The sequence below is a fragment of the Argopecten irradians genome, chromosome 5, assembly GCF_041381155.1.
Source record: "Argopecten irradians isolate NY chromosome 5, Ai_NY, whole genome shotgun sequence".
In the NCBI taxonomy this organism is placed as follows: domain Eukaryota; kingdom Metazoa; phylum Mollusca; class Bivalvia; order Pectinida; family Pectinidae; genus Argopecten; species Argopecten irradians.
The window spans coordinates 3,044,096-3,056,391 of NC_091138.1; the positions used below are offsets into that span (position 1 = coordinate 3,044,096).

General features: G+C 43.4%; 2 protein-coding genes across 5 annotated transcripts in view; one reads left to right on the plus strand and one right to left on the minus strand.

Moving 5' to 3' along the window:
- Positions 1-12,296, minus strand: part of LOC138322656 (calcium uniporter protein, mitochondrial-like) — a 122,928-nt gene that overhangs the window by 82,594 nt on the left and 28,038 nt on the right. The window lies entirely within an intron of this gene.
- LOC138322655 (uncharacterized) lies at positions 8,752-12,003 on the plus strand. The gene is made up of 5 exons (XM_069266656.1): positions 8,752-9,014; positions 9,382-9,467; positions 10,231-10,942; positions 11,284-11,390; positions 11,617-12,003. The coding sequence occupies exons 1-5, from the start codon at positions 8,843-8,845 to the stop codon at positions 12,001-12,003; spliced, it is 1,464 nt and encodes a 487-aa protein (XP_069122757.1). The 5' UTR covers positions 8,752-8,842.

Sequence of the window (12,296 nt, forward strand, 5' to 3'; positions counted from 1 at the left end):
CATCTCAGTACAGATTAATGTAAGGAAATTTGTATTCTGGATTAAAATCAATAATATATTAGAAGAAATATCTTTTTCCTTGCTTAATTTTGGTAAACTAATTACAGGGGTGCTGAGAAAGCTTGGTTACATAATCAATGTACTATACATTAGAGTGTATTTCCCTTGCTCCTGTTCTGCCAAGGAATTGATCCAGTTTCCTGCGTCTGGTCCTAATACAAGTCAATGTGATTGTTATGATACAATAACATTATCCGACAAGGTACCCTGGGCCCTCTCCCAACACACTAGCTAATATAAACATCACTGACAAGGTACCCTGGGCCCTCTCCCAACACACTAGCTAATACACATCACAGACAAGTTACCCTGGGCCCTCTTCCAACACACTAGCTAATACACATCACAGACAAGTTACCCTGGGCCCTCTTCCAACACACTAGCTAATACACATCACAGACAAGTTACCCTGGGCCCTCTTCCAACACACTAGCTAATACACATCACAGACAAGTTACCCTGGGCCCTCTTCCAACACACTAGCTAATACACATCACAGACAAGGTACCCTGGGCCCTCTCCCAACACACTAGCTAATACACATCACAGACAAGGTACCCTGGGCCCTCTCCCAACACACCAGCTAATACACATCACAGACAAGGTACCCTGGGCCCTCTCCCAACACACCAGCTAATACACATCACAGACAAGGTACCCTGGGCCCTCTCCCAACACACTAGCTAATACACATCACAGACAAGTTACCCTGGGCCCTCTCCCAACACACTAGCTAATACACATCACAGACAAGGTACCCTGGGCCCTCTCCCAACACACCAGCTAATACACATCACAGACAAGGTACCCTGGGCCCTCTCCCAACACACCAGCTAATACACATCACAGACAAGGTACCCTGGGCCCTCTCCCAACACACTAGCTAATACACCTCACAGACAAGTTACCCTGGGCCCTCTCCCAACACACCAGCTAATACACATCACAGACAAGGTACCCTGGGCCCTCTCCCAACACACCAGCTAATACACATCACTGCAGACAAGGTACCCTGGGCCCTTTCCCAACACACTAGCTAATACACATCACAGACAAGTACCCTGGCCTTACAAGTTACCCTGGGCCCTCTCTCCAACACACTAGCTAATACACATCACAGACAAGGTACCCTGGGCCCTCTCCCAACACACCAGCTAATACACATCACAGACAAGGTACCCTGGGCCCTCTCCCAACACACCAGCTAATACACATCACAGACAAGGTACCCTGGGCCCTCTCCCAACACACCAGCTAATACACATCAGACAAGTACCCTGGGCCCTCTCCAACACACCAGCTAATACACATCACAGACAAGTTACCCTGGGCCCTCTCCAACCACCACTAATACACTCACACTACCTGGCCCTCTCCCAACACACCAGCTAATACACATCACAGACAAGGTACCCTGGGCCCTCTCCCAACACACCAGCTAATACACATCACAGACAAGGTACCCTGGGCCCTCTCCCAACACACCAGCTAATACACATCACAGACAAGGTACCCTGGGCCCTCTCCCAACACACCAGCTAATACACATCACTGACAAGGTACCCTGGGCCCTCTCCCAACACACCAGCTAATACACATCACAGACAAGTTACCCTGGCCCTCTCTCCCAACACACCAGCTAATACACATCACAGACAAGGTACCCTGGGCCCTCTCCCAACACACCAGCTAATACACATCACTGACAAGGTACCCTGGGCCCTCTCCCAACACACCAGCTAATACACATCACAGACAAGTTACCCTGGGCCCTCTCCCAACACACTAGCTAATACACATCACTGACAAGGTACCCTGGGCCCTCTCCCAACACACCAGCTAATACACATCACAGACAAGGTACCCTGGGCCCTCTCCCAACACACCAGCTAATACACATCACTGACAAGGTACCCTGGGCCCTCTCCCAACACACCAGCTAATACACATCACAGACAAGTTACCCTTGGCCCTCTCCCAACACACCAGCTAATACACATCACTGACAAGGTACCCTGGGCCCTCTCCCAACACACCAGCTAATACACATCACAGACAAGGTACCCTGGGCCCTCTCCCAACACACCAGCTAATACACATCACAGACAAGGTACCCTGGGCCCTCTCCCAACACACCAGCTAATACACATCACAGACAAGGTACCCTGGGCCCTCTCCCAACACACCAGCTAATACACATCACAGACAAGGTACCCTGGGCCCTCTCCCAACACACCAGCTAATACACATCACTGACAAGGTACCCTGGGCCCTCTCCCAACACACTAGCTAATACACATCACAGACAAGGTACCCTGGGCCCTCTCCCAACACACCAGCTAATACACATCACTGACAAGGTACCCTGGGCCCTCTCCCAACACACCAGCTAATACACATCACAGACAAGTTACCCTGGCCCTCTCCCAACACACCAGCTAATACACATCACTGACAAGGTACCCTGGGCCCTCTCCCAACACACCAGCTAATACACATCACAGACAAGTTACCCTGGGCCCTCTCCCAACACACCGCTAATACACATCACAGACAAGGTACCCTGGGCCCTCTCCCAACACACCAGCTAATACACATCACAGACAAGGTACCCTGGGCCCTCTCCCAACACACCAGCTAATACACATCACAGACAAGGTACCCTGGGCCCTCTCCCAACACACCAGCTAATACACATCACTGACAAGGTACCCTGGGCCCTCTCCCAACACACCAGCTAATACACATCACAGACAAGTACCCGGGCCCTCTCCCAACACACCAGCTAATACACATCACAGACAAGGTACCCTGGGCCCTCTCCCAACACACCAGCTAATACACATCACAGACAAGGTACCCTGGGCCCTCTCCCAACACACCAGCTAATACACATCACAGACAAGTACCCTGGGCCCTCTAACTAGCTAATACACATCACAGACAAGTTACCCTGGGCCCTCTCCCAACACACCAGCTAATACACATCACAGACAAGTTACCCTGGGCCCTCTCCCAACACACTAGCTAATACACATCACTGACAAGGTACCGTGGGCCCTCTCCCAACACACCGGCTAATACACATCACAGACAAGTTACCCTGGGCCCTCTCCCAACACACTAGCTAATACACATCACAGACAAGGTACCCTGGGCCCTCTCCCAACACACCAGCTAATACACATCACAGACAAGGTACCCTGGGCCCTCTCCCAACACACCAGCTAATACACATCACAGACAAGGTACCCTGGGCCCTCTCCCAACACACCAGCTAATACACATCACAGACAAGGTACCCTGGGCCCTCTCCCAACACACCAGCTAATACACATCACAGACAAGTTACCCTGGGCCCTCTCCCAACACACTAGCTAATACACATCACAGACAAGGAACCCTGGGCCCTCTCCAAACACACCAGCTAATACACATCACAGACAAGGTGCCCTGGGCCCTCTCCCAAACACACTAGCTAATTAATACACATCACAGACAAGGTACCCTGGGCCTTCTCCCAACACACCAGCTAATACACATCATAGACAAAGGTACCCTGGGCCCTTTCCCAACACACCAGCTAATACACATCACAGACAAGGTACCCTGGGCCCTCTCCCAACACACTAGCTAATACACATCACAGACAAGGTACCCTGGGCCCTCTCCCAACACACTAATTAACACTCATCACAGACAAGGAACCCTGGGCCCTCTCCCAACACACTAGCTAATACACATCATTGACAAGGTACCCTGGGCCCTCTCCCAACACACCAGTTAATACACATCACAGACAAGTTACCCTGGGCCCTCTCCCAACACACCAGCTAATACACATCACTGACAAGGTACCCTGGGCCCTCTCCCAACACACTAGCTAATACACATCACCAACAAGTTATCCCTGGGCCTTCTCCCAAACACACTAGCTACACATCACAGACAAATTACCAAGGGCCCTCTCCCAACACACCAGCTAATACACATCACAGACAAGTTACCCTGGGCCCTCTCCCAACACACCAGCTAATACACATCACAGACAAGTTACCCTGGGCCCTCTCCCAACACACTAGCTAATACACATCACGACAAGTACCCTGGGCCCTCTCCAACACACTAGCTAATACACATCACAGACAAGGTACCCTGGGCCCTCTACCAACACACTAGCTAATACACATCACAGACAAGGTTACCCTGGGCCCTCTCCCAACACACCAGCTAATACACATCATAGACAAGGTACCCTGGGCCCTCTCCCAACACACTAGCTAATACACATCACAGACAAGGAACCCTGGCCCTCTCCCAACACACCAGCTAATACACATCACAGACAAGGAACTCTGGGCCCTCTCCAACACAACAGCTAATACACATCACAGCCAAGGAACTCTGGGCCCTCTCCCAACACACCACTAATACACATCACAGACAAGGAACTCTGGGCCCACTCCCAACACACCAGCTAATACACATCACAGACAAGGAACTCTGGGCCCTCTCCCAACACACTAGCTAATACACATCACAGACAAGGAACCCTGGGCCCTCTCCTAAACACACCAGCTAATACACATCACTGACAAGGAACTCTGGGCCCTCTCCCAACACACTAGCTAATACACATCAAAGACAAGGAACTCTGGGCCCTCTCCCAAACACACAGCTAATACACATCACAGACAAGGAACTCTGGGCCCTCTCCCAACACACCAGCTAATACACATCACAGACAAGGAACTCTGGGCCCTCTCCCAACACACCAGCTAATACACATCACAGACAAGGTACCCTGGGCCCTCTCCCAACACACTAGCTAATACACATCACAGACAAGGTACCCTGGGCCCTCTCCCAACACATCAGCTAATACACATCACAGACAAGGTACCCTGGGCCCTCTCCCAACACACATAGCTACTACACATCACAGACAAGGAACTCTGGGCCCTCTCCCAACACACTAGCTAATACACATCACAGACAAGTTACCCTGGGCCCTCTCCCAACACACCAGCTAATACACATCACAGACAAGGTACCCTGGGCCCTCTCCCAACACACTAGCTAATACACATCACAGACAAGGAACTCTGGGCCCTCTCCCAACACACTAGCTAATACACATCACAGACAAGGAACTCTGGGCCCTCTCCCAACACACCAGCTAATACACATCACAGACAAGGAACTCTGGGCCCTCTCCCAACACACCAGCTAATACACATCACAGACAAGGAACTCTGGGCCCTCTCCCAACACACCAGCTAATACACATCACAGACAAGGTACCCTGGGCCCTCTCCCAACACACCAGCTAATACACATCACAGACAAGGTACCCTGGGCCCTCTCCCAACACACTAGCTAATACACATCACAGACATGGTACCCTGGGCCCTCTCCCAACACACTAGCTAATACACATCACAGACAAGGTACCCTGGGCCCTCTCCCAACACACCAGCTAATACACATCACAGACAAGGAACTCTGGGCCCTCTCCCAACACACCAGCTAATACACATCACAGACAAGGAACTCTGGGCCCTCTCCCAACACACCAGCTAATACACATCACAGACAAGGAACTCTGGGCCCTCTCCCAACACACCAGCTAATACACATCACAGACAAGGAACTCTGGGCCCTCTCCCAACACACCAGCTAATACACATCACAGACAAGTTACCCTGGGCCCTCTCCCAACACACCAGCTAATACACATCACAGACAAGGTACCCTGGGCCCTCTCCCAACACACCAGCTAATACACATCACAGACAAGGTACCCTGGGCCCTCTCCCAACACACTAGCTAATACACATCACAGACAAGGTACCCTGGGCCCTCTCCCAACACACCAGCTAATACACATCACAGACAAGGTACCCTGGGCCCTCTCCCAACACACTAGCTAATACACATCACAGACAAGGTACCCTGGGCCGTCTCCCAACACACCAGCTAATACACATCACAGACAAGGTACCCTGGACCCTCTCCCCAACACACTAGCTAATCATGTAAAGACAAAATTGCCAGTTATTGTGCCAATGTATGTGATCTCAGCATCTGCTCCTTATTTAAACATCACAACTAACATTGCCAGATACTAATTGTTTTGGATATATATGCTGTCAAAACACTGAATTTTGCACTCAAAACAAGCAATTACTTTTTTTGACTCTTATCTATATATCTTCACTTTTCAATGGCTCATAACTTGTTCCTGAAAAATGTTCTTTAGATCATATAAAGAGGAGACGGGATGGGGACAGGACTGGCATAGACACTAGATGACACCCCCATTAACTTTATGACCTGAGTAGGAAAATATACCTAGGACCTTTTCTTCTCCTGTTTTCCAATACATTTGGCATCATTTCATATTGTGATCAGTACAAGGTAATAAGTACCTAAATGAGAAGTAGGGTTATAGACCTTACACAAACTGAAACTTCTACGGTAGTACAGGTATACATGTACAGCATTAACAACAAATTTCCTCTCTTTGAAGCAGAATTACCACGTAATTTAATTTACTTCACCATTCTGGCATACGTAGCTCTATTATTTCACTTCTGACTGAAGTTCAGTCCTAGTGTATTTTCTGTCCTGTCGGTGGTACTTATACGGTTTTTCTGGCATACGTAGCTCTATTATTTCACTTCCGTCTGAAGTTCAGATCTAGTGTATTTCTGTTCAGTCGGTGGTACTTATACCGTTATTCTGGTATATGTAGCTCTATCATTTCACTTCCGACTGAAGTTCTAGTGTATTTCTGTTCAGTCGGTGGTACTTATATGGTTATTCTGGTATACGTAGCTCTATTATTTCACTTCCGACTGAAGTTCTAGTCTATTTCTGTTCAGTCGGTGGTACTTATACGGTTATTCTGGCATACGTAGCTCTATTATTTCACTTCCGTCTGAAGTTCAGTTCTAGTGTATTTCTGTTCAGTCGGTGGTACTTATACCGTTATTCTGGTATACGTAGCTTTATTATTTCACTTCCGACTGAAGTTCTAGTGTATTTTCTATTCAGTCGGTGGTACTTATACCGTTATTCTGGCATACGTAGCTCTATTATTTCACTTCCGACTGAAGTTCTAGTGTATTTTCTGTTCAGTCGGTGGTACTTATACGGTTATTCTGGCATACGTAGCTCTATTATTTCACTTCCGTCTGAAGTTCAGTTCTAGTGTATTTTCTGTTCAGTCGGTGGTACTTATACCGTTATTCTGGTATACGTAGCTTTATTATTTCACTTCCGACTGAAGTTCTAGTGTATTTTCTATTCAGTCGGTGGTACTTATACCGTTATTCTGGCATACGTAGCTCTATTATTTCACTTCCGACTGAAGTTCTAGTGTATTTCTGTTCAGTCGGTGGTACTTATACGGTTATTCTGGCATACGTAGCTCTATCATTTCACTTCCGTCTGAAGTTGAGTTCTTGTGTATTTTCTGTTCAGTCGGTGGTACCTATACCGTTATTCTGATGTGTTTGTTGAGCCTCACTTTTAATCAAAATCCCCAGAAGCTTTTCATCAACAAGTCATCATGATTTAAACAGTAATTTACAGTCTCATTCCGGATCTCCATCCTTTCTTCTGATTTATTGAATTATCTCTATTGATCAAATAAGAACTTCCACATGGCAATGCTGAAAGCTTTATAGCTAAACAGAATTCTAAAGTACACAACATAAATCAAGATAAAAATTGATAGTGTTCCTTCTTTATACTGAAAAACAATTTAGATGTAGATGTTCTGTTTTCATACTCAAATGTCAAAGTGTCTGGCACAGAATGTACCTAACTAAATAATTTCTATCCATCCCTTCAGATCTAGTAATCGAAACATGCTGACAAAGCATAGAAACTCTAGGTGTTGTGATTTTTTTTTCTCACGAAAGAACAAATCAACTGTTATCAGTTTAAAGTCACCAGCTTGTTTTCTCTATCAATTAAAATATTACCAGTCTCAACTGAACATAAGTTCATGTTATAGCCAATGTAAATACCCTGTGAGATTATAGCCACCAGCTACTACACTATCTGAGTAATACATACATGTTTGTGTACTTCCACCAGATTTGAATCATTAACAAAGACAATATGCTGTTGTAGCTATAGACGGAACCTGTGAGGATGCTTCCATATCCTATTAACCATATATCAATAAACCAAAAAAGAAAAATTGTCTTGCAATGTTTACTTTTTGTAAAATACGTGCTATTTATGACTAAACTTTGAAAACAAGAGATCCCAGAGGGATCTTGGCGCCCACCATAAAATGATCTATGTCTGACAATGGAAAGAAGGATCTTTTCTCTGCTTTTCAAACTTTTTCAAGCATACTACATATGAAATTTAAGACAGATCACTTCATTACAGTGGTGAAATCCAAGATGGTGGCCGGTTGGCCATCTTATTGACCGATTAGTCCCAAAGGTACTATGCACAACTAGGGCCCAAGGGGAACCTACGCATGGAATTTGAGAGATATCCCTTCAGTAATTTCTGACAAATAACAATAGCTATCAAAATCCAAGATGGCGGCTGGTCGGCCTTCTTGTTGACCAATCAGTTACCAAATGCAATATGCACAACTAGGGCCCTAGAGGAACCTACATATGAAATTTGAGAAAGATCCCTCCAGTACTTTCTGAGAAATAGCAATAGACTGTTCTTAATGAGATGCTCATGAATATTAATGAGATATCGAAAACGAGGCTAACAGAGGCTGGAGTGAAGGTAAACAAACATGGCTACCGTGAGTACGCCTCAATACTCTACCAGCGATCTGGCGAGTATTCCCGATATATCCTTCGGTTTTGTGGAAGAGGTAATCGGCAGACGAAGCAGCAGCTCGGGGAAGGAGCAGATGAACAAGGGCTTTAAATATTATAGTGAGCAATACATCCATTCTATCACTGGTGAGTTGTAGAAGCGAAGCGAAAGTAGCTGTCAAAGCAAAAGTGTGTCAAGTGTGTGTAGCAGGTACAAAGTTACGACATCGGGGACTAGCATATACAGACCTCAAATTTGTTAACATTGACAGAAGATATGCTATATATTAATCGTTTATTTCACTTTTTGTCTTTTTAACCGTTTCAAATTGATGAACGACAATAAACAATCAATGTCTAAATATACGTAAACAATGTAAGTTCAACGGTTTGAGGGGGCGTGGCTGTCATTTTACGATCAGTGTTACGAAAAGTTATATGCTAATTTAACCTCATGTTAGTGTGTCTGAGTGTAATAAAGAAATCTGAAATCTGAATTTGCTTCAAATTTTAGTTCACCAAAATCAGGAAAATGATGTTTCTGTGAAAGCCAAGTGTTTCCGATCACAAAAGAGGAACGAGTGTCCTCATGATTTAAAGGTAATTTTCCATATAGACTATTAACATATATTAATTACACTACGGTGATATACATCAGTATATACTATATACCTTTTCATTTGTACATTAATATTAAGTGTGTACATAAATATTGTACTCGACAGTTAAAATCATAATTATTAAGTATTTATATTCTGTTTTATGAAATTGTCTATTAGGTAAATACATGTACAGTACTATAATAGTGATATCAATAATATCAAAAGAGTCAGAGAGACGACGACCGCCTATGAATAATATACCTCAACAATAGCTATAGGTAATGTTATTGCTATGAATTTTTTAACTTATTTCCTATTTTCAAATGAATTTCATAAGATAAATATCTACCTCCATCTTTGATACTCCAGGGGTTCCGATCACTTACGATCTCTACACCCTTGGACTATCTCATAGTAAAACTGAAGGCAACAAAACAGAACAAGTATTTTAGTCATTTGATGTACATCGAAAAAGCTGTATAGATCTAACGGTACACCGCGTTTGACTGTGTGGTTTTGAAGTTGGACATCACTCATTCTGTAGTCTTCAAAGGAATTTTTTTTCTGGCCTGTGATTGGTTCAGATTTTTCCTCTCATCTGCCTTCAGTTTTACTATAAGATAGTCCAGGGGTGTAGAGATTGTAAGTGATCGGAACCCCTGGAGAATTGAGGATGATCTACCTCTTATGTAGATGATATGTACTCTGTTTACTTAATTTGTTTCATACAGCTTCAAAATTAAAAAAAACTTGATTTTCAGGTTATTTTTACTGGACATGAACCACAAATTGAAGCAAGTTGTTCCTGCACAATAGGATTGAGTGGTAAGTGTGGACACATAGCTGCTTTGTTGTACCAACTAGCCTACTTTAAACAGAGGAACTTCAAATTGATTCCTGCTGATGTAGCCAAAACCTCACTTCCACAGGCATGGCATATTCCAAGAGGAGAAAAACTTCATGGAAGCAAAGCAGATGATGTTGTTGTTTATGGCTATGATAGGGAGAACCCTCATCGTCCAACAAGAGGAATCAAATCCACCTTGTACAACCCTCTGCCATCTGATTTCCAACAGGACTGTGATGCAGTGTTGGATCATTTCACGGATATGAATATCATGTTTAATACAGTGGCAGGAAACACATCAGAAATGGTCCAGACAAAATTTGGGAGACAGCAAAAAGGATGCGTACTCAGTTACCAACAAAAGTTATCATCCGAATATCTTGTGAACTTTGTTGACGTAGCCACTTTCCCAGAACTACCGGTGAGAAATACTATGATTAACAATATTAATACTGTTTTAAATGAAAAACAAACAAAGTTGTTTGAATCCCTCAAAATGAGCCAGTCAGAATGCCAGGAGGTTGAGGAATTCACTCGCCTGCAATCTAACGACCTTAGGTGGCACAAGATTAGAAGCCAGCGAATTACAGCTTCGAATGCTGGAGAAATTGCAAAACGACGGGCAGGTAAGATATATCCTATAACATGTAATTTTGCACCAAAAATTGATATAAATAAAAAAAAAACATAACATATATAGCTTTTTTAGGTCTGTATTAATTGGAAGTCCTATTAACAGCCAGGGTCATTTAAGGACATTCCAGGTTTGTTGGTGGAGGAAAGCCGGAGTACCTGGAGAAAAACCATTGACCAGCAGTTAGTACTAGCCACTTTGCAACCATGGCCCCTGTATATTTGAAAACAATTTAATACAAAACTGAAACAGCTTGATAACTTATTAATATTTGACTATGTAAAATACAACACAATTCATGAATTCATCAATATTATTTTTTTTATTTTTCAGATGGTTCCAAATTAGCTGAAAGATTACAGTCTACACGAAGGGTACTAACTGCTGCGATGAAGAGAGGGATAGAGTGTGAAGCCATTGCAGCTTCAGCTTACAGCAAGGTAAATGAATAATCATATCATGTGTTATTTAATACATGTAGATACCATTTTGTGAATTAAAAAATAAAATTTAAAATAACAAGTAATCACAATTTCAAGCATCTCAAAATGTCTAAATTTCAATAGCTGTTTAAAATAAAAAGTCATGCAGTGTTTAGGCCAGTAAATTAAAGTGTATTTAAGAAACTTAAGCTTACAATCAAAATGAGAATTTTTAATATTTCAGGTCATGAATGATGCTGTAAATCTTTATCCATGTGGAGTAGTGGTCAGTCCGCACTGCCATTGGTTGGCAGCTACACCAGACAGGAAAGTATACTGTCCTGAGAGAGATTTGGAGTTTGGTCTGTTGGAAATTAAATGCCCAAATACAGACAGTTTGAGCAATGTCAAGTGCCTTCGGGAAACTGGTGGAAAATTTGAATTAAAAAAGAATGACAATTATCATTACCAAGTACAAATGCAAATGGCAGTAACTGGCTTGGAATGGTGTGATTTTTTCGTATGGTTAGAAAATGAAGTACATTTGCAAACAATTGAATTTGATCCTGAATTCTGGGCAGTGGCAAAAGACAAACTGGACTTGTTCTACTTTGAACATTATTTAAAGTGAGGCATAAGCTTTGTTTCCTTTACATAACTAGAATGAGGGAAAATGTGTATATTCAGATATTTCTATAATAGCAGTTACAGTACAACTTCTATACTTATTATTGTACAACTAAACAAAAACTGAAATGAAACATCACTAAATATATTTCATTTCCAACGTTTGATATACAAGTACATACAGTATGTACATGTAAAGTCATATATGATAAAAGGACACGGGTAAATGAATTATTGAAGATACAAATTAGAAATTCATCAATTTTTCAGCACTGAATTACTTTTAAAAAACATTCA

What these genes read in the sequence shown, in the direction of transcription:
- LOC138322655 (XM_069266656.1), top strand. Translation starts at nt 8,843, where the DNA reads ATGGCTACCGTGAGTACGCCTCAATACTCTACCAGCGATCTGGCGAGT. An exon ending in ATACATCCATTCTATCACTG is followed by an intron (nt 9,015 to 9,381) that starts GTGAGTTGTAGA and finishes TTCAAATTTTAG; the next exon opens with TTCACCAAAATCAGGAAAAT. An exon ending in AATTGCAAAACGACGGGCAG is followed by an intron (nt 10,943 to 11,283) that starts GTAAGATATATC and finishes TTTATTTTTCAG; the next exon opens with ATGGTTCCAAATTAGCTGAA.